The 22,382-nt window shown below is 50.7% G+C and overlaps 1 protein-coding gene across 1 annotated transcript; it reads left to right on the forward strand.

Annotated features, from left to right (window-relative positions):
- Positions 1-10,611: 10,611 nt before the first annotated feature.
- On the forward strand, positions 10,612-16,710 carry CCNG2 (cyclin G2). Its single transcript, XM_071555367.1, has 7 exons — positions 10,612-11,000; positions 11,906-12,043; positions 13,119-13,369; positions 13,525-13,603; positions 13,685-13,783; positions 14,545-14,750; positions 14,871-16,710. The coding sequence occupies exons 1-7, from the start codon at positions 10,890-10,892 to the stop codon at positions 15,001-15,003; spliced, it is 1,017 nt and encodes a 338-aa protein (XP_071411468.1). The 5' UTR covers positions 10,612-10,889; the 3' UTR covers positions 15,004-16,710.
- Positions 16,711-22,382: the final 5,672 nt, after the last annotated feature.

The following is a 22,382-nucleotide window of genomic DNA, read 5'->3' on the forward strand; positions in this document are numbered from 1 at the left end:
TCCTCAGCGCCGCCCGCACGGAACAACAAGGCGGGGCGGAGGCCGCGGGAGGTTCTCCGCTCCCGGTTGTCCCTCCCGGTTGTCCTTTCCCGGTGCGGTCCCGGCGGTGGCGGCTGTGAGGGGAGCTGGGGGGACAGGGACTCTTTAGGCTGGCGGAGGGATCGCGCGGAGGACTCTGCGCGTGCGCGGTGCGCGAGGGCGCTCAGGGCGCTCCGGGAAGGGCCGGGCGGTGGTTGGAGTTGCGTCTGAAACGCTCGCGAAGATGTAAAGAAAAGGCGTTTATTTGCAGTTTATTTGAGATTAAACCCCTTCTCCTGCAGACGCTCAGCACGAGCACCCAGCCGTGTGGCCGTTCGTGTCTCCCAGCCCGTCTGTGCGCTCCGTGTTTACTGCCCTGCCAAACGTAAACAGCGATTCAGGCTGGGCTTTGTTTACTTCCTCAGGCCGTTCCCCGGCACAAGGGGAAGGGAAGATGAGGTGTTGCCTTTCAGCTGCCGTTTATTCTGTAAGAACTGGACAGCTGAACTTGTGAACGTCGAGATGCTTTGGTTTTGTTTTATTGAGGGGATCTGGGGCTGTGTTACAGCACAGAGACCAGGAACAGAATAAATACTTGGCATGCAAATGCTGGCTCGGTGATGAGTGTCAGCATCTTGCCACACCACCAGAGGTTGAAGCGAGCAGATAAAAGCAAGAAGTTCAGAGCAAAGGCAACTCGTTTTCTTTAAACTCCTTCCAGTGCCTGTAATTATTGGCTGTTCTGACAGCACACAAAGGAGGATTTCCTCTACAGATAATAAGTGACATAAATCAAGCATGGAGGGAGCATAGATTTCTTTTTTTCTGTTTCTTTCCTGACAAATTAGCTCTGAATCAGTTTGCTGAAAGTTCATCTGTCACAAGCTTTTTTTAACCCTTTCTCTAGTAAATTATAGGAGTGAAATGAAAGGCTGGTTTTCCTGCAGCAACTTTTCCTCTTGCAATCCAAGCCTGCCCTGTGCTGCTCCCTCCCCTTTTTATCCATTTTCATCTTGGAACAGAGTATGACTTTCAGAACTGAGAAGGAGCAGAGAAGGGCAAGTCCTGCTGGAATTTTATCTGCCTTGCACAATTCCATTCCAATCCTTGTGGGTCTTGTCTGTGAAGCTGGGGTGGTTTTCCAAATTCCCACTGGGAGTTTGTGGCAGTGACCACAACCAAAGGATTTAGGGAGACTGCTGGGAAAGAGACTGAGAGAATTCCGTGTGCTTGTCCAGGGAGAGACAGAAAGAGGGAATATTAAACCTGGAAACAAGAACTGACCTTGAATGAGGCACACCTGGAGTAGAGCCACTGTCCAACAATGCACAGGTGTTTGGAGTGAAGGGAATTGATGCCCTGGACAAAAGGTGGATGTCTTGGAGCAGAGCAAGTCTCCAAATGCTGTGTCAGCCAAGGGAAAGAACACTTTGGTTGCAGGGAGAAGAGATGCCGTGGGATTCACAGCCAAACCCCAATATGTGGAAAAGGGATCTTGCCCTGACAAGAAGGACTTGGGGGTGGTTGTGCACGAGAGGCTGGACATGAGCTGTCCATGTGCATTGGGGTTGTTGGAGCTGGAAAAGAAAAGGCTTGAGTGACCTAATTGTGGCCCCTCAGCACCAGAAAGTGTGTAAGAAATGTGGAGAGACTGTTTAGAAGGGCCTGCAGTGTCAGGATTAGGGGTAATGGCTTCAAAGTGCAAGGTAGTGGGTTTAGTTTGGATATTGGGAAGGAATCCACCCCTGGCACAGGTGCCCAGAGAGGCTGTGGCTGCCCCATCATCCCTGGGAGTGTCCCAGGCCAGGCTGGACAGGGATGTGAACACCCTGGGACAGTGGGAGGTGTCCCTGCCTGTGGCAGGGATGGAACTGGATGGGCTTGAAGGTCTCAGGGATTGGAATGGGCTGCCCTGAGAGGGGGTGGATTCCCCATCCCTAGAGAATTTTAACCTGAGCTTGGCCGTGGCACTGAGTGCCATGATCTGGTAAAGGGACTGGAGTTGGACCAAGGGTTGGACTTGATGATCTCAGAGGGCTTTTCCAACCCAATCCATTCTATGATTCTGTGATTCTTAGACAGAATCATGGAATGGTTTGTGTTGGACCCTTGCAGGAGATATTTCTATCCACCTTTGGACACCCTTCAGAGGACAGAACAGATGGTGTGTTGTGGTGCTTTGGGGACCCAAGTGCTGCTCCCTGGGTGACTTTTGGCCAGTCAGTTAAACCCAGGACTGCAAAGGTTAAGGCTGATTTTCACTCCCACCCAGCTCAGGTGTGCTCAGAGTTCAGCACAAGGCTCAAATCTCTGTGCAGAGAGAGCAGCCTCAGAGCCAGGAGAGCTTTGCCCTCCTGTCAGGCAGGGTGGGAGGCCACATTCAAATAGCTTGTAAAGGATTTGAATATCCCAAGGGGCAGGGTTGTAAAAATAACCCCTGTTTGGGTTTAGCTGGTCGGGTTCACTCTGTGACAGTTCTCCCTGGAGTTTTCCCTGTGTTTGTGCTTTGGCTCCAATCATTACATAACTTATCCATATTTATTGCTAACCTATGATCCAAGCAGGCTTTGAGAAGCAATATTGATGTTGGGCTAAAGGACAAAACCTTTAAAAAATAGAGGAAACTGAGTCTCAGGATTTCTTGGTTTTCCAAAAGTTGCAAAGAAAGTTTAACTCCATTTTCTTTGTTTGCAAGTGTGGAATGTTGGGAGAAGCAGCAGAAGGAAACAAGGAGAATCCTAAAAATGTGGTTTATGGTGGAATTACTTGACAAGGCTCTGCTCAGCTTCCAGGGAGGAAGAAAAATCATTAGCACACAGGAACTCTCCCAAAGGAATGGAATGGGTTTGAGCACTGAACTGTCTGATCTCTGTGAGAAATGAACTATCCAAAATCACTAGTTAGTTTTGAAAGATCTTACCCTTCTTTGTGAAAGGAATGAATCAATGGAAAGTTGACTTTCCAAGTGTGGAAATCAGAATATACAAATTATCAGGCTGCTCTGCCTTAGGAGCACATTGGCTGTGCTTGTTCTTACAGGCAATAATTAGCTGCCCTTGGGAAAAAAATAATCCAGTCTTTCTGAAGAATATGTGGCAAAGGGAAAAAAGAAACTAGAGGCAGACTCCTTCATTTCTTTGAGCTGAAATGTAGATTCCCACTGCAGCTTTTAAAGGCTGTGACCTCAAACCAGCAGCAGCAGAATTACAGGAGTGTCACCTCCAGTGGAACCTCTCCATGGCCTCCGAGGACTTTGCAGCCCTTCCCACCCTGCTCTTCCTACCAGCAGGAATCTAAATTATTTAGTAGGAAAACAACCCCTTCTGCTGGAGCTGCACAAGATTCCCTGGCTATCTGTTCCCAGCACGGAGCTTCTCACAGTTCTGCTTTCATCCTGAGCTGGGGAATACGTGCTCACATTTAGCAAGTGAAGCACCTCTCTCACCTCCCTCAGTGATTAATTCAGAGAGGAGAACTGCAGGCACTAAATTAACCTTTTTACCTGATTTAGTTTGACTGTATAAACAGCCCCATAATGTAATTTTCTCAACCAGAACAGCTGTTTCCTTTGGTTTGTGTGACTGTCTGGAACGTGTTCTAGTCCAGATGTATTTAATTTAGTGACAGTGTTACCTCAGACTGGGTCCCTTCACCTGAGGGGTTGCTCCTGTAAGTCCATCATTCTTCCTAGAAAACAGATGATTAGTCAGGAATGCCTGTCACAACAGGAACACCCCCAGCAGAGAGGAATGTGCCTGCCCCTCAGCAGCATTCCCAGTTCCACCCTTTCAGGACTGGCAGTGTCAATGATAGGCTGGTCCAGAGAAGAGCAACGAGGCTGGAGAAGGGACTGGAGCACAAGTGCTGTGGGGAGAGGCTGAGGGAGCTGGGGGTGTTCAGCCTGGAGAAGAGGAGGCTCAGAGGTGACCTCAGCACTGTCTGGAACTGCCTGAAGGGAAGTTGTGGCCAGGTGGGGGTTGGTCTCTTCTCCCAGGCACTCAGCAATAGGACAAGGGGGCACGATGGGCTCAAGCTCTGCCAGGGGAAATTGAAGTTGGAGATCAGAAACAAATTGTTTGCAGAGAGAGTGCTCAGGGATTGGAATGGGCTGCCCAGAGAGGGGGTGGATTCCCCATCCCTGGAGGTTTTTCAGCTGAGCTTGGCCGTGGCACTGAGTGCCATGATCTGGTAAAGGGACTGGAGTTGGACCAAGGGTTGGACTGGATGATCTCGGAGGTCTTTTCCAACCCAACCCGTTCTATGATTCTGTCATTCTATGGATGTGGCACTGAGAAGCCACCACGTTTTGATCCAACCCCACTGTGATCACCAACCCAGGGCACTCCGATCACAGTGGGGTTGGATCAAGGGCTGGACTTGATGATCTGGGAGGTCTTTTCCAACCCAATCCATTCTGTGATTCTATGGTCACCTAAAAGAGGTTTTCTTCCACTTGTCCCTTCCAGAACATCAGAATTGCTTCCTTTTCTCTGCTCATGTTAATTATCTGACATGTTAGTTATCTTTCACTGGAGACATCATTAATAACTGGGTGTTTTGTGTCCTGGGGGTGAGTTGAAAAGGTTTCTCACCTTGCACAGTGTGTGGGGTTGCTGTGCCACCTCCAGAGCTGCCTTTTCCCTTGGCTCATTCATGGCCCTCCAACAGTGATTTTTGCTTTTCCCCGTGGCTCAGGATCATGTTTGGTACATCTGAGAATAAATATCTGAATTATTTCTTCTGGCAAGAGGCAAGGGAATGTCAGTGAAACGTGCCTGGATACAGTAGCTTGAGACAGAACTGTGCTGGAAATGTTCTTGCAGCTGCTCCTTGGGAAACATCTGCGGGACTGGGCGTGGAAATTGGTCCATCTCTGTTGGCAGAGCCATTTTCATCTGTGAAACAAAGTATAAATTATTGGGAAATCAGGAATGGACCAATGGACATGAAATGCCTAAGGCAGCCATTTGGAAGCCAAGGGAAGCTGGAATATTCCTTACAGGCACAGGAATAAGACCAGCAGACTCCATGAGAATTCCACAAGTTCAGCTTCCAGTGTTTGAGTAGGAATAACCACTTCTCTGGGCTCAATTATTCCCATTTCCAGTTGGGAAAACCTGTGACAATCTGATAAAGGGAGGAATATACAGCTTTACATGATTTCTTATTTCTCATTAGTGATTTTCCCTGTGCAAAGTGTAAAGGACTTTGTCACAAAGAAGTCAAGACATACAAGGATTTCAGAAACTCTGGTAAAGGAGAAAAAGGAGTGTTTTGTTCCCTAAGTATCTTTATATTGTCTCATGGATGCTTCATGCAGTGGGACTTTGGGCCTCTTAGAGCTGAATCCCAATTACAGAGAATGGAATGTTAAATTGGAGAATGTGTTAAATCATAAAATAAATTTACTATATCCATTTCCAGTCCTCATAACTGAGTTCTTCCTAGGAAATCACTTCACTCAGCAGCTGCCTGGTTCTACAGTCAGAGAGGTGACTGCTTTGCTTTTTTTTTTCCCTTGGTTTAACTTTTAATAACTAATTTAAATTCCATTTATGCACAATCCCTGTGATTTTGAAAACACCTCCTGACATTATGCACAACCACCTTTCTAAAGAAAAAAACACACCAAAAAAACCCTTTCCAAAGCCTTCAGCACAACCCTGCCTAGAATTATCCTGTCAATTAAATAAAAGAACCCACTTAAAATAAGTGACAAAAATACACAGTGAATTAAATGCACCTTCCAGAAACAAATGGTGATTAAAGGAGCCAAGTGCTGGTTCTGTGGTCATGCTTGGGCAGGCACGAGGCTATTGAAACACTCAGCTGCCTTTCAGACAATTTAACTTGCACTGAAGGCAAATTGTGGCCATTTCACGTCACTCTCTTGGCTTCTGAAAGGTTCCCTTTGCTGCCCAGCAGTGTCAGGGGCAGCAGGACCGGCTGGGGCTGCAGCTCCAGCTGCCCAGCAAAGGCTCCTGCAACGTCCTCCTGCAGAAATGGGCATTGTTGGCCAAAAACAGGCAGAGGGGGTGCTGGAAGAGGCTTGGAGGAGCAATATGGGTTTGTGGCAATAGCTGGGATGGGAATCCAGGAGGACTGAGACAAAGGGGCACCTAAACCCACCCACCCCCTGTGGAAATCATGAATAATAACTGCAGTCACTGGGTGAGTTCTGAAATGTGTCACAGCTTTGGAGTCTTTGCTGCTTCCTCCCTTTTCCTCAGTGCCCCGAGAGTGGAGTTGGAGCCAGGTGGGGCAGCAACAGCCACTCATGAGCGAGGAGACTGCAGGTATTGTGTTCTTGCCGTGGCCCTGCTGAGGTCACCACGAGTCCCCTCCCCTTGGCCCGTCTGTACGTGAGGGTTTGCACTGCTCTGGGGGGAGACTCCTCCTTCCCTTCCCCTTCTCAAAGCCTCCAAAACCAGATCTGATGATGGTGAGAGAATGGGTTGCACTGGTCTCTTGGCTGTTTGCTCTAGATCCTTCCAGCTCTGTGTAGAGAGAGGCCTTCATGCCAGCACAGGCTCACCAAAGAGCCAGCTGGTGTTTTCCAGCCTTTTCCTTGCTCTCTGTTAGTGTCAGGGATCATGGAATTCTGTGCTTCCCTACATGGGCTCGCTCAGAGACAGGAAATAATAGACAGGGGCCTGTCCTTGGTGTTATTTCTGGAACAGAATCCTTTTGTGTCAGGGGAGACTTGGAATTTCCTTCATGACTTGCAGTTTGATTTTTAGCTGTGTTTTACAACTTCTCTGACAGCTACTGGGAATAAAAACATTATCTGGTAGGTTTTGGGATTTCTCTCCCCTTGGGACCTTGCCCCAGGACTGTGGTGCAGCTGTACTTATGGAAAAAGGCACTTTTATTTTCAGTAAGCAAAGTATGTGGCCCATTTATTTAAATTAAAACCTACAGTCCATCCTAAACTTCTTAAGCATCCATTGATTTGTGTTTGGGTCTTGTCAGCTCAAAATACTTTCTGCTCTAAGTTTCCTGAGCAAGCAAGCTGAGTTTCTCTTTTCTGCCCTCTCCCTTCCTTATTCCCAGAGCTGTTTGGAACTCAGGGCGTGGTCTGTGGGAGCGACAGACTCTTCATTGTCCCTGTGGCCAGTGAACCTCTTCCCAACACCAACCTCCTATTTATATTATTTCTTTACAGGGGAGCCTGGCTCTCCTTTAGTCTTGTGGGCAGCATGTAATAAATCTGAATAAATTCCTTTATTTATGCTGGCTGAGCTCGAGGTGAGGGGTGTGGAATTACACTCCTGTGGCCAGCCAGGAGCTGTTCCAGTGAGGACATTGCTCCTAGAGGATCAAATGCCACTTTCCCCTGGGGGCTGCTGCCTGGGGAACAAGGTTTGAAGTTCTGACAGGTTTCTGGATTGTTTCAGCTCCCAGATTTGTTCCCTCCCAAAGGGCCTGGAGAGGGGAAGCCCATGCAAAGGCTTTTGGTAGTTTTTACCCCCAGGCACTGGTCTCACTGCTTCTAAAAGCAACAGAATCTGCAAACTGTTTCTCAGATACAGGTATAGAGTTGTGTGTACATGTACAAACCCATGCAGCCTTTGTGTGTGTTTTCTAATATGTGCATTTTGGTATAAAAATGCTACTTTGTGACTCCTGCCTTCCAGTTCCCAGCACTGGTGCTGCCCTTCCTACTGGAATAAGGGGACAGCAGTGGAGCACTTGCATTAATTAGTGGCTGTTAATTGTGTGGAGCTCTTTGGTTAAGTGGCTCACAGGAATTGTTGCTCCAAGTGCCCCCTGTTTTCCTTCCGTGGGTGTCCAGAGTGGACAGACTGCTTGTGTCTGGAGCGTTAATTACTCTGTGTCCCTTAATCAGGAAGGCTGCAATCCTGGTCTGGTGTGGAAATCCACGTGCCACAAGGCCCAATCAGCACCCCTGTACCCTCCCCTGTCACTCAATCCACAGCTCTCAGCCAGCCAGAAACATTCCCAAGGAACTGCCCTGCAGACATGGCAGGACTAGTTTTGCCAAGCGACACTGCAGGATAGTTTAGCTGGTTAAATAATCCCAAATTAATGGGACATGGATCTTTAGGTTCCCAAGGAATGGCAGGAAGGACTTGCTGCTCTGTAAAGCACAGCATGTGAGAGAACAGTTCAATTGTGTTTCCTTGGAATAGTGGAAACACTTCTCATTTCCCCCTCTCCTTCACACTGCCCTGGATCCCAAATAAACGTCACAGTGAAGGGAAATTATTTCTTGCATAAGGGAAGAAAAGAAAACAACAATAGGTTTTGTTTCCTGACCTTACCACGGCTCCTCCTTTGCCCACAACACTCCATTGTTGTGCCAGGTCCAGACAGCACAGGGAGCTGGTTTTGATCCCTGGTTTTAATCCCCAAGCTGGAGTCCATCACTCCCAGGAAGGATCCTTGCTGAGGGGTGGGTTTCTCCTCACCTGTTTGCAACAATTGAGTTAATTCCTGAGGAACAAAGATGGGGCAGGGATCCTTGCCTCCTACCTTACCTCTCTGGGAAGAGATTTCCCCCCTCAGGTTACATGATGTATTAAAGGATAATTTTTCAGTGTGTTCTGTTAGGTTTAAATTAGTAAAGGCAAAGCAATCTGTGTGTTCAGGTAGGTGTTGGAATTGATATTTTTAGAGCTGTCATGCTCTGTGCTTGCAAAATGAACCTTTTCTGTCCTTTAGGTAAACTGGGACCTTCCTACAGCAGTCAGAGGAGGAAGAACATCTGTACTCCATCTCTGTGGTGGCAACATACACTTCAGAACGTGAGGGGGGAAAAATGGAGAGACTGCCCAGGGCAGTTGGATAACAAAGCCTGGAGCCAAGAGCCTCGTCCTGTAAACCTCACCTGGATGATGTCACTCCACAGAACGGGCTGGAAGTCAGTTCCATTAATAATGGTTAACAATTAACAATTGCTCAAACTGGAGCACATCCACAGGAGCTGAAAAGGCTTTTGTGTCCCCCAAATCATCCAGTGTGTCTGTTCATTTGTTGTGTGAGGGGAGGGACGCTCAGTGGAGCTGGTGGCACCTCCAGGAGCGCTGGCCCTGTCAGGAACACCCTGAGGAAAAGTCGTGCGTGTTTGCAGGAATCTCGGAGCGCTTGGCATGCAAATAAACCTGGAGGAAGTGTTGGCCACGATCGCTGGCAGCGCAGACAGCGCCTGTGCCTCGAAATAGAGCTTGGCAGAGCAGCGTTGCCGACGGCTCGCAGGAGGAGAAGGCGGATTTGCTTCTCCAGACGGCGACATTTCCTAAACACTTTGTTAGAGCTGCGGAAGCTTCCCCGATCAAACCCAATGCCAGTCTGTCAGAGTCACCTCCCCAGCCTTGTGTCCCTGGTGTGCACAGACCCACCCATGGCTGAGCTTTGGGTCTGTGCTGGGACACTCACCCCTCTTTGGGCCCGAGCACGGCAGGGCCGCCCCACAAACCCTCCAGACCGTGGTTGGTTCGCGTCCATCTGGGTGGGCTTTGCTGCAGCCTCTGGCTCAGGGGTCGGTCCAGCCTCTCCTTCCCGGCACATCGAGCCGTGCGTGCCCCCCGCGGGAAGCGGCGCTTGGGGCGCTCATCCCGAGGGCCTCGGGAACAGCAGGCCCTGCACAGCCCCGGCCATTGGAGCAGAGCACGGCGGGGCTCAGTTCCAGAGTGGTGCTTGGAACCCTCCAGGAACAGCATGAGGAGGGGCCCACAGACGTTCCCTTCGCTGCTGTCGCGACAGGGGCGTGCTGTGGGAAGGTGTGTCCGGGTACGTCGCGACACACAAACGCCGTGGGACGTGCGGGTCCGTGTTTGTCGCGACACACGAGCGCCGTGGGAAGGAGGGTCCGGGCCTGTCGCGACACGGGAGCGCCATGGGACAGGCGTGTCCGGGTCTGTCGCGACACGGGAGCGTCGTGGGAAGGAGGGTCCGGGCCTGTCGCGACACGGAAGCGCCGTAGACGGGCGTGTCCGGGCCTGTCGCGACACACGAGCGCCGTGGGAAGGAGGGTCCGGGCCTGTCGCGACACGGGAGCGCCATGGGACAGGCGTGTCCGGGTCTGTCGCGACACGGGAGCGCCGTGGGAAGGAGGGTCCGGGCCTGTCGCGACACGGGAGCGCCGTGGGACGGGCAGGTCCGCCGTCCCCCCCATCGCCTCACGGTTGCCAGGGCCCGGAGCTGTGGGCGGGGCAGAGGCAGAGCTCGGCTGACCAATCAGGAGAGACCCGACCTCGTCCGGCGGCCAATCACCGTCGGTAAACAACACGCCCCCCTCCGCAGGGGGCAGCGCGGACCAATCAGAGCGCGCGAGGGTTTGGGCGGTCTTTTCAAACCGGGTGAGGCGCCGCTGGCGTCCCTTTAAAGGCGTGACGCGTCCTGTCCCCGTGTCCCTCCGCGCGGCCCCCCCGTGGCCGCGGAGCAGCGCGGTGCCGGCCCGCTCCCCGCCGACCCGCAGCGCCGCGGGGCTGCCGCGCCCTTCCCGGGCCACCGGGCGCCCTCGGGGCAGCGCCGGGCCCTGCGGCTGCAGGCGGACTATTTGTTCTCCGTGCGCCGCCTCACCAGCGGGGATCGCTCCGCGCGGGACAACAAAAGGCGTGGGCGGGACCGCGGCGCCGCCATCTTGGAGCGGGGCCGGGCGGCGGCGGGCGGGACTGCTCGGGGGCTGCCGTGGTGATGGTGCGGTGGTGACGGTGCCGTGACTCCCCGCGGGAGTCCAGGCCGCCCTGCCTGGATGCGGGGCCAGCGGCCGAGCCCAACCCCGTCCGCGCGGTGACGGGCGCCGGGCTCGCCTCGCCCTCCCCGAGCGCTGAAGGGCCGCGGGGGGGGCCCGGTGCCCCCTGGCCCGCGGGGTCGCTTTTGTTTGCCGGGTGCGGGGGAAGGGGAAGATGAGCAGCGAGGCGCTGTGGCTGTTCAAGCAGCTGAACCTCCACCTGGAGCTGGAGGGGCGGTTCCAGCCCCGCGAGAAGGGGCTCAGCCTCATCGAGGCCGCCGCCGAGGTGCGTGAGGGGCCCGGGCAGGTGGGCTGGGAGCGGGGGGGGGCGACGCCTCAGGGCAGAAAACGCGTGTTTTTAAAGAAAATTCGATCCAGTAGTGGACGTGCGTTAACTGCGCGAAGTTAATTCTTTTCACTTTGTAAGCCGCTCGCCTTTTGTTTTAACTCTGCTTTAATTTGTAGGTGTCAACGTTGCGTGGTCCAAGGGCTGGGACCTACAGGGCAAGCCGAATATTTAGGCGGTTAATATTTATTGTTTTAAGTTCAGAGCGAGCACGGAGGCAAGAGGTTCTGTATTGTTTTCATCAGGGTTTCTTCTGCCGCTGCAGGGCAGGTTTTATGTCCAGCAGCTCTTCATCACCGAGATCTGGGGAAAGGAGGCCAGGAACGCTCAGTGCTTTAACAGCAAAATGTGAATTGCCCATAAACATCTCCACATTAACGACCAAAGTTCCTTACCCGGTTCAGGGCAGGCTTTTGTTCCTTCGGGTGCTTGGGAGGGGTTTTTTTGGGACGGGCCTTAATGTTTAACAAAAACAAATGGCTGGAACGAGTCTGCCTGTTTGTTGTGAAAGCAGAGCTGTTGTTGCTTAAATATTGACATGCAGGCAGAGAGCTGTGTGGTCATCTCTAAGGTCAGGAGCCACTGTGTATGCCTGCACTTGGTAAATAAGTCGTAAATGTCTTTAAATAAGAGTTGGAAATGTGGTTGTGCTGGGTGAGACTCAGGACCTGGCTGCGACCTCTGTACCTTGGGTCTGAGTTGGATCTCAAGTGCCTAAATATTTTTTAAGTTAAGTATTTAAGGAAAAAATAGCTTGATCTAACTAAAAGATGACTTAGGGAGTGAGTGCTCAGAGTCTTTGCAGCTGGCACAGAATAATCCTGACTTTGTCTCTCTTGCCCTAGAATGAAAACACTCTGTGTCCAAGACAAAGGAACGCCAAGGTGGAAGATCTTTGGAGTCTGACCAACTTCTTTGGGTTTGCAACCGAAACGTTTGTTTTGGCTGTCAACATCCTGGACAGATTCCTGGCTCTTATGAAGGTAGAAGTGTGGGTGTTGATGCATTCTGTGCTAGCAGCAGTTCTGCAGCCTCCTTTGGAGCCCTGGAGATCAGTTGTTACCTCCAAGGCCTCTGATAAGCCTGTGACCTGCACCACGGAGCTGTCTGAGAAAGGAGGAATTAAGAAGAGCAGAGCTGTTTGTCTCTGGGTGCTGTGCTAAAGCTGAGCTTAGCTCTGGAACTGATACCAAGGGATGATTTCCTGGTTGTTTTTGTCATGTTGGTGCTGCTTTAAGGCAGGAAATCTGAGCCTAAAGCAGCTTCCCTTTGTTAAATGGGCAGAACAACCGAAGTTGCGACTGGTTTGTGGTCCGTCCAGGTGGCTTCAGACAGATGGGAGAGCAGAGCAGAGGCAGGAGCGAGTTGGGAGGGCTGGGGCTGCCTGGAACAGGCTCAGACTGGATCTGTGAGGGCTGTCGGTGCGGGTGGGTGAGCGCTGCCCCTCGGAGGCGGGAGGAGTTACAGCTCTCACCGCCTTCCTGTGCCTGGTGATGCGCAACAGCCCGAGCAGAGGCCGCTCAGCTGCCGGACTGCACCTCCTGTGCCCGGGCAGGTCGGTGGGCTCTGCCAGCTGGGCCGTGCTCCAGCTGCACTGGGGGAACTGGGGCTGACTGGGGGAGGTGGAGGAGCTGCCTGACACCGGGTTTGGTGGAGATAAGCAAATCTGTGTGAAGATTGCAGGCACTGGTGCTGTTCACTCACCATGTCAGTGGGGAGGAGTGTTCCTAGTGCTGCTCTGCTCTCTGTGTGAAGATTGCAGGCACTGGTGCTGTTCACTCACAGTGTCAGTGGGGAGGAGTGTTCCCAGTGCTGCTCTGCTCTCTGTGTGAAGATTGCAGGCACTGGTGCTGTTCACTCACCATGTCAGTGGGGAGGAGTGTTCCTAGTGCTGCTCTGCTCTCTGTGTGAAGATTGCAGGCACTGGTGCTGTTCACTCACAGTGTCAGTGGGGAGTGTTCCCAGTGCTGCTCTCTGTGTGAAGATTGCAGGCACTGGTGCTGTTTGCTCACCATGTCAGTGGGGAGGAGTGTTCCCAGTGCTGCTCTGCTCTTGCAGGTGAAGCCAAAGCACTTGTCCTGCATTGGGGTTTGCTGTATCCAGCTGGCTGCCCGTGTGGTGGAAGAGGAGTGCAATGTCCCCCCTGCTCACGAGATGATCCGCATCAGCCAATGTAAATGCACTGTGTCCGACCTGAAACGGATGGAAAAGATAATTTCAGAAAAGTTGCACTTTGAATTTAAAGCTACTACTGCCTTAACCTTCTTGCACTTGTACCATACTATTGTACTCTGTCATACCTCAGAAAGGTGAGTGCTGTGGGGGCTGGCTGAGCCCTTTTGCTCCCTCAGTTCCCTCCTAAATGATCGCAGCGCTGGCTGCGAGGAGGCAGCTCCTTTGTTTTTACATCCTGACGAGGGAATCCCTGTTGATCCACCTCCTTCTCCTCTTGGGTGTCTCCCAGGAAAGAAGTGTTGAATCTGGACAAGTTGGAAGCACAGTTGAAAGCTTGCAACTGCCGTCTAGTCTTCTCTAAAGCAAAAGTAAGCACAAGGAGCTTTGCTGAACTCCTGGGTAGGTTTGTGATTGCTGTTCCACTGAGTGCTGTTCTCTTGTCCTTGTAGCCATCTGTCCTGGCCTTGTGCCTTCTCACTCTGGAAGTTCAGATGCTGAAATCTGTTGAGCTGCTGGAGATCCTTCTGCGTGTTCAGAAGCATTCCAAGGTCAGTATTTTCAGGGCATTGTTTCTCAGCTGTTGGGGCTGGCACTTAGTGAGGGATGAAGGCACATTCAAGGGACCCATTAAAAGGGTCCCTAAATGTGTCTTTACAGCTTCAGTTTGGCATCAGCTGAAGGAAGTAACTAAAAAAAGGGCTTAAATGTATAAACCCAGGAGAACTGCTGAGCCAGTGCTTTGACAGGCAGCTGACTGAACCTGCACAGCTCTGGCTGTGTGTTGTGGAGAACCTTCCAGTCTGTTTGTGGGGCTGCTGGGGGGGTTATTCTTTTTGCCTGAATAACTGGACCTGAGGGAACAGCATGGAGCTGTCAGGGAGGTTTAGGATGGATACTGGGGAGAGGTTTTTCATCCAGAGGGTGCTTGGGTGTGAACAACAACTGAACAACCTCAGTTTCTCCAGGGATGGAAGTAGTTTCTTACGGTACAGTATTATTCCATTTTAAAAAGAATCTTAAGATTTTTTCACTCCATTATAAGATGGAATAATCTCAGTGTCATTTCTTTGGAAGTGATAAGGAAAGTGTTAACAACTGACAGGCAAACTGTCACTCAGACTTGAGCATGGCCTTGTCTGTGAGGTGTGTAGGAGTTGGTAGGAGTTCACCTTCAAAAGCAACTTTGACGAAGGTATCGCAGTTATGACTCACCCTCTCGACTGGTGCTGTTTCCAAGGAGGGGAGCTGGAGGGAGGGGTTATCTTTGGAGCCCTGTGTAACAGTCACTCCTTTGCTTTCCTCTTTCCAGATCAGTGACAGTGACCTGCTCTACTGGAGGGAGCTGGTCTCCAAATGCCTGGCAGATTACTCCTCCCCCGAGTGCTGCAAGCCTGACCACACCAAGCTGGTGTGGATTGTGTCCAGACGGACGGCCCAGACCCTCCAGAACAGCTACTACAGCGTTCCTGAGCTGCCAACCATTCCTGAGGGGGGGTGTTTCAATGGCAATGAGAGGTTGGTAATATCACACCACCTGCATAACCAGCTGGGGGTTCTCCTTTCCCTGGGGTGTGCATGGCAGCCCTGTCTCAGTAGGCTGTGTTACAATGACCTTTCCCACTGTGTTCCTTCCAGTGGAGACTCCTGTGAGGACATGAGCAGTGGAGAGGAAAGCCTGAGCAGTTCTCCCCTCAGTGATCTGGAAGGCACCTTCTTCTTCGAGCTCAAACAGAAACCCAAGTGGCAGACTCAGGGCTGTCTGTCTTAGCATTAAGTCTGGACTGTCTTAGGTTGAGGTTTTCAATGCACCGTAGTCTTTTGGCAATAAAAATGAGGTGGTAATCTGTAAACTGTATTAAGGCAAAGAGGTGCTGTGGTGTATCAATGCTTTGAATGCCTGCCTTGGTTTTTCTTCTTGTAATTTTAAGGAATTAAAAAAAATACTTTCAGGTCCCCAGATCAGCAAAAAAAAATGTAGTTCTTGTATAGTTCTCTTGTCAGTAGCCATGAATGTAGTCCTGTACCTGGTGGCCCAAAACTCCCAGCAGCTTGACATGTGAGTTCCTTCAGGGTCTTGACTGAGAAGTTGGGGAGCAAGAGTGAGAGGCCTGCCTGAAATTCCAGTGTGGAGCTCTGGGTTAACAGCAGGATGTGCTCCATGGGGACAGCCAGGCCTGGGAGTGGCCCAGGAGGGCTGTGCAGTCCTTGTCCTGGGACGTTCCCGGGATTGGACATGACAAACCCCCAAGCTTGGCTGGAGTTCAGCTTTGACCCTGCTTTGAGCAGGAGGCTGGGCTGGAGTCCCTCCTGAGGGCACCTCCACTCCTTGCTGTTGGTTTGGGATTAGATCCAGCTGGCTGAGGAGGTTTTGTGGAATGGTGTGTGTACCTGGGGCCAGGCTGGAGTGGTTTACTCTCCAATGGGCCAAACACTGAAGCAGCTTTTCCTTTTCAGCAGGGTCTTGAGTTGTGTACTGCAAGTAGCAATTTTTGAAGCTTGGCTTTTTTATAAACTTCAGGGATCCCTATTTCACACCAGGAGTATGTGTGGTAAGCAGGAGGTTTCTGGTCAACACAGTCCTCACTAAGAGACAGTCCCAAGTGTGTGGCCAGGAGTAACTTCATGTTTCCTTTGCTACAGCTGTTTTTACACTGAATTCACCTTGTACACTTCAGTGTGTTTCAAATCCTCCCATGCCAGTCCATGCTCTTAGCTTAGGCTTCTTAACATGGTAACCCTTGCTAAGTCTACATTCCTTTGAATATTTAACCTTGTAGTTGTTTTTCAGTATATTCATGTTATTGATTGAGTCAGACTCAGACTTGTTTGCATGCTGATGTGAAGCAGTTAGTGCAGGAGAACTTGGTATTATGCAGTGATAGCAGCTCAGTGTGATGGTGAAGTAGTTCATGGAACGGTTTCTCCTCTGGATCTTGTGATCAAAGCACAAAGTGAAGTGTTGATGGTGTTTCTTCACGGGGAGAATGTGGCAGGAGCAGATTCAATGAGCCCAGAATAAAACTGTGAGGTTGTGGTGGTGCCAAAGTAGAAATGAAGGAGCAAACAAGCTTAAAAGCTGTTCCGTAGGTGCAAGTGTTGCTTTAGAAAGGTGAGAGTGATGCTGTGTAAGTCCATAACTGTTATGTGATTTCAGTTTTCTAAAAACTCACACACACACAAAAAAATAGTTTACAAAAAATGTATATGAAAATGTAAATTTAAAAAATGTACAGAAAAAAAATTTAAAACGAAAAAAACGAGCAGAAAATACTGTATTTTTTTACATTGTATGTAACTTTTTGTAGGTCTGTGGCATGTAGATAGTAATTTATTGTGTACTCTGTATGATATAAATACTGTACCTCTGAAGACTTCTTGCTGCAAGTCTCTGCTCCCTTCAGGAGTCCTTGGGTGAGGAACCTACCGAGTCTTGTTTCAGTTGAGAACAAAAATAAACCACGTGCTGTATTTGTTATCTGCTGAGTGGTGGCTGGTTCCTTGAGGCTTTTGGCTTCCTTTTTCAGGGCTGTGCAGGGTGTCAGATCCTGCAGCTGCATTCCAGCTTCCCCAGGAGTGCTGGCAAAGCAGGAGACACGGCAGCACTGATGGGAGTCCCGTCTGCCAAGGGAAATCCTGCCCTGGATGTTCCGAGGGATCAGAGATTCATAGAATGGATTGGGTTGGAAAAGACCTCCCAGATCATCAAGTCCAACCCTTGGTCCAACTCCAGTCCCTTTACCAGATCATGGCACTCAGTGCCACGGCCAAGCTCAGTTTAAAAACCTCCAGGGATGAGGAATCCACCCCCTCTCTGGGCAGCCCATTCCAATCCCTGAGCACTCTCTCTGCAAAGAAGTTTTTTCTGATCTCCAACTTCAGTTTCCCCTGGCAGAGCTTGAGCCCATCGTGCCCCCTTGTCCTATCACACAGGATATCTGAGTGTAACAACATTTACTTTTGTTTTCTTCCTGGCCTTGCATAGCTGTTTTTTTAATTTATTTTAAATACAGGGGCACACTGCAGGAGTTCTCATTGCCACGTGCAGCAGGTTACAGCACGAGGAGCTGTGTGAGAGCTCAGTGAGGCTGGAGAAGGGACTGGAGCACAAGTGCTGTGGGGAGAGGCTGAGGGAGCTGGGGGTGTTCAGCCTGGAGAAGAGGAGGCTCAGAGGTGACCTCAGCACTGTCTGGAACTGCCTGAAGGGAAGTTCTGGCCAGGTGGGGGTTGGTCTCTTCTCCCAGGCACTCAGCAATAGGACAAGGGGGCATGATGGGCTCTAGCTCTGCCAGGGGAAATTGAAGTTGGAGATCAGAAAAAAATTCTTTGCAGAGAGAGTGCTCAGGGATTGGAATGGGCTGCCCAGAGAGGGGGTGGATTCCCCATCCCTGGAGGTTTTTCAGCTGAGCTTGGCCGTGGCACTGAGTGCCATGATCTGGTAAAGGGACTGGAGTTGGACCAAGGGTTGGACTTGATGATCTCGGAGGGCTTTTCCAACCCAATCCATTCTGTGATTCTGTTCTATGATTCTATGATCCCTCCTGGTTGAAAACAGAGAGCTGTGTATGGGATGGAGCTGCTCCCCTTGCCGGTGCTTGCAGAGCTCCAGGTTTGCAGAGTGCTGGTTGCTCTCTGTGTGCTGTGAGTGCTTTGAACATGAAAGATGTGCTCAGCCCCCACTTCAAAGCTGCCCACCGGGCTCGGGGCGCGTGCGCTGCGTGGGTGGGCTCGGGGTGGGGAGCCCTGGGCAACAACACCCTTGGGCTTGCACAGCTTGGGACATCAATAGAGCATGAGGTGTGCCATTCAGCCCCTTTTTAAGTTCTTCCTGGCTTGGCAGAATGTTGTCAGGCTCCACTTCTGTGGTGATAATTTAGGTTTCGTCATGTGGTTTGATGATTTAGGCTTGGCTTTGATTTTGCGGGGTGGGATGGCTGTGGGTCCCTCCCAGGAGGGTTTGCCTGATTTCCTTCAAAGAACGGGGCTTTGGGGGGTTGTTTTGCTTGTCTCTGGTAGCAGAGGAGTGCCCAGCTTTGAAATGCTCTTTGGGGCTTGCATGTACCACGTGGTGGGGCTTGGAAATCTTTGCAGTCTCCAGAGCTGGACTACGGGCTCGTTTTCACAAGTGCCTTGTCAGTAAGTCTGGTTTGGGGGGCTCAGAGTGCCTGTTGCTGTGGGGAGGCCATGCCCTGGGATGTGTCTGGTTCTGGGATGGGATTCCCTGTTGGAAGTGTGGAGCTGAGGGTTCAGATGGCTTTCTGAGAGGATCTTGGTATGTAATCCTCCAGCTCTCCTGTGGCTGGAGTGGCCACAGGGGATCAGCAGCGCAGCCACTTCTGCTCCTGGCAAATTGTCATTCCATAATTAAATAATGGTAATGGCCTTTTAAACAGGGAGCTTGACTTCCCCACAGCTCCATGACATATAACAAGTGACACAGAGCACTAAACCACTCAGAACAGATCAGTCAGTGTGCTCAGACCCTGGTCTTTAACAGCTCCCCTCTTTTTTCTGATGGAATAAGAAGGATGTTCCTGTCAGCACTCTGTGCTTGGCTGTGGCATGACAGGCTGAAGCACAGAGCAAAGGGAGCAGCTGCTGGGAACATCAGGGCTGCCTCATCATCTTTTCTTGGACTAACAGGTGAGTGAGTTATTCTCTGGATCCCACTTGGCTGTCACAGCTTTGAAGCCCAGCAAAATGTGGATCAGTGAATACTGGGTGGCTAATGAGAATTATTTGTTTTCAAATGCACATTGCAGCTGTGGCTGTGCTTTGTGGCCTAAGCCCCTGTAGTGCACCCACTAAAAGGAGAAAGTTGCCATAACAACTGAATGAAATCAATTAGAGTAATAAGCAATTAAAATCTCATCCTTAGTGTTGCATAAACACAACGTTTTGCTCATGAATTATTACTAATCTTGCCTGTAGACCTGTACGTTCTGGTTCTGATTTGCAATCCCAACCATTTCTGAATTAATGAAGCATTTAATTTCTCCTTCAAAGGGTGCTGGTGGGGTTTTCTTTGGCTGTACCAAGCACATCTTCACTGGGGACGTGAACACCATTAAACATCCAAGTGGAGGGAACGTTGTGATGGGATTTGCAGAGCGCTCAGCTCTGGCTTTACTCCCACCCCATGAAGTCAAGGATTAGCCTGTGGTGGGAAACTTTGTCCTGGGCCTAGAAAGGCAAAAGCAGCTCCTTCCTCTGTCACAGTTCCTGCCCTCCTGTGTGTTCCAGAACCTCTCCCTTCCGTTGCTCCCCCTTGGCAGAACAAAGCCAGGAACATCTCCTTGCTGCAGCTCTGGGTTGTCAGGGATAAATCAGCTGCACCCCTGTGGAAAGGTGGGATGTGTGGAAGTCTGCAGGGCTTGCACACTGCTGGATTTCCAAGGGCCTCCAGGCTTGTTCTTCATGTAGCTGTGGGGAAGGTGTTCCCAAGGTTAGAGTGCAATTTCCAATCCCAAGTCTGGGAAAACATGACTGGTCTGGATAGCAGTGGCTGAGTCAGGGATCCAGGAAGCCTTTTCCATGCAGAGCTCAATTATCAACTCTGCCAGGGAGCCAAAGGTCTGGAGTGATCCCTGCCTTTGTCCTGGCAGGGTGACAACAGCCTGATGGTTTGTGCTGCAGGTGATCCAAAGCTGGGTGTGGTTTTGTGCCAGCTCTTTGCCCAAGATGTTGGCCCAGGACACCCAGAAGTCATCCCTCTCACGCCTTGTGCTTTTCCTTGTGCTTTTACTCTTCCCTTAAATGATCTCCTGCCCCGCTGATCCTGCCTGTGTGATCAGGAAACCCCCACTCTGTGCTGCCAGTGCAACATGAGCTCCCTCTATCAGCTGGGGTTTCAAACGTGGCTGCTTTGAAGGGATTTGGCTTTGTCCTGTTCTCAGGACGTGCCCTTGGATCGGTTCCCTCCACAGCCTCCCATTGCCACGGGAATAGCTCCTGGAATAGTCTCACAAGCCTGTTGGGAATTCCCTCTTGCTCTCTGTAACTCCCCATCAGTTCTCAGGGTGTTTCCTTTTACACCAAGCAGGTGATGATGTGTCCCTTTGTGATCCATGAGGAGGGATGCATGGATTTCAGTGGAAACACGGATTTCTGTGGAAACATGGATTTCAGTGGAAACATGGATTTCTGTGGAAACACGGATTTCTGCTTCAGGGGGGAAAAACCTGCGCTCCTTATCCCGCCCAGCAGCCAGGAAGGCACAGTCAGATAACGAGGCACATGTTTATTCATGCTCAGCAGAGTGCTGGGCAGCTGTCACAGCTCCCACTGGTTTGCAGCTCTCCACACAAAAGGTTGGGATGGCTTTGGATTTCTGTAGGAAGCAGCTGAAGGCTTGACTGGAAAATAAACTCCCATTTACGCTCTGCTGATGGGCATTTTAGGCAGAGTTTATCTGGAAGGTTTTCAGCACTGCCACATTGTTGGAACGAGGCTGTGCAGTGGGGAATTGACTCACTCTCCTGCTCTGTTTAAGGGGCTCTTCCCACAGTTCCCATGGATGCCTGCCCTTGGAATGCCCCTGGGAACCACCTCTCAACAAGAGGTCCACCTGCAGCCACAGGGCTGGGCTCTTTTCCATACAGCCTTGAGTCCTCAGAGGGTTAAAGCTGTGCTGGCTCTGGTCACAAATCATTTTCTGCTTTGCTGAGGTCAAAGCTTTTATCCTGTTGCTTCCTTTAGATCCTTCCAGGCCCATCTTTGAGACTCTGCAGCCTGGGGGGCACTTCAGCCTGCTCTGTGATCACTCAGCACCTTCAGGCATCATTTCTTGAGCTGGGAGCAGGGAATATCTTAGTTTTCAGCAAGCAGCAGTGCATGGCTGTGCTCTGCCATCCCTCCAGCACTGCCCTCTGTGCCTTATGTTACATAAGAGGCAAATAAAACGCTCTGTGAAGTGCTTGGCTCCTCCAAGAAGGTGTTCAGTCGTCAGCCCTGGGGATCAAAGTCCTCTCTCAAGTAGCTCTCAAGTAGCTGACACCAGCACCCCCTTTGCTGTCCTCCCTCCTGCCTGTGCCTCAAACACAACCCCGAGGCAGAGGAGATCCAGGGAGGATGATTTTTCCAGCTCTGTGTCCAGAGAGGGTGATTTTTCCAGGAGCTGAACATCTCCATCTGCTTTCTGAAGGAGTTGAGAGAGGGTTATGAGCTCTGAAACTCAGGTCTTGTACATCCTTGGGATTATCCTGGGATATGAAATACCTAAATCAACCCCTGAGTTTTACAAATGTTCTTATCTGCAGCCTCAGGTTTCTGAAAACCAGCAGGCAAAGTTGTCCCACGTCACTGTGGGCTAAATGAGAACAAAGTCAGGACGCTCCTGAACTTCAGGAAGTCTGAAATTCAAATCCACACTTGGATCCTGGGCCAGCCCCTTAATTTCCATTTCAGAAGTGGAAATAACCCTGCAGAATTCTGAGCCAGGAGTAACTGGCCAGGCCTTGTGTCTTAACAGGAAGTTGTGAGCAGACAGATGGAAGGAGAGATCACCAAGTGTGAGACTGAGAATCTCTGACCGTGTTATCTTTAGCCACAGGCAGCTCTAAAGCTGGTTAGAGATGCTGATTGTACCTGCAGGGGGGAGGATCCAGGCTGGAGCACGATTTCCAGGGAATGGGGCTTAGGAGAATCCATTTCCCACACCCTGCCAAGGCCAGAGAAACAAAGTCAGATTCTGTGTATCTGATTTTCTCATTAAGGGCCTGAAAATAAACTATTCCAGAGACATTTGGAAAGGTATCTCAGTGTGCTGGCTTATTTAAACCTTGTGATAGCATTTCCATCCCCTTCTGAGGAAGAACTCAGGACAATTAATATCCCTACAAGTGCTCTGGAACTCTCAAACTGCTTGGAGTGCCTTACAAACCCCACAGATATTCTATAGAATACAAAGAGGGCTATAAAGAATAAAAAGGGATATAAATCGAGGGGGACACCAAGTCTGGGTGGAAGAGTAAAGAGGTGAGAGAAAGCTCAGGGCAACGAGGCTTTTTTGTGTGGAACTGATGGGCAATGGCAGGGAAATGCTCCCATGTTGAGAAGAAATCGCAGGAAGGCAGTAGATGCCAAGAGAAATGGGTTTGGGGGGCACTTGATGGAACTCAGCCTCTTCCTGGGGCTTCAGTAGCACCAGCA

The sequence above is a fragment of the Pithys albifrons genome, chromosome 5 (genome assembly GCF_047495875.1).
Source record: "Pithys albifrons albifrons isolate INPA30051 chromosome 5, PitAlb_v1, whole genome shotgun sequence".
In the NCBI taxonomy this organism is placed as follows: Eukaryota; Metazoa; Chordata; class Aves; order Passeriformes; family Thamnophilidae; genus Pithys; species Pithys albifrons.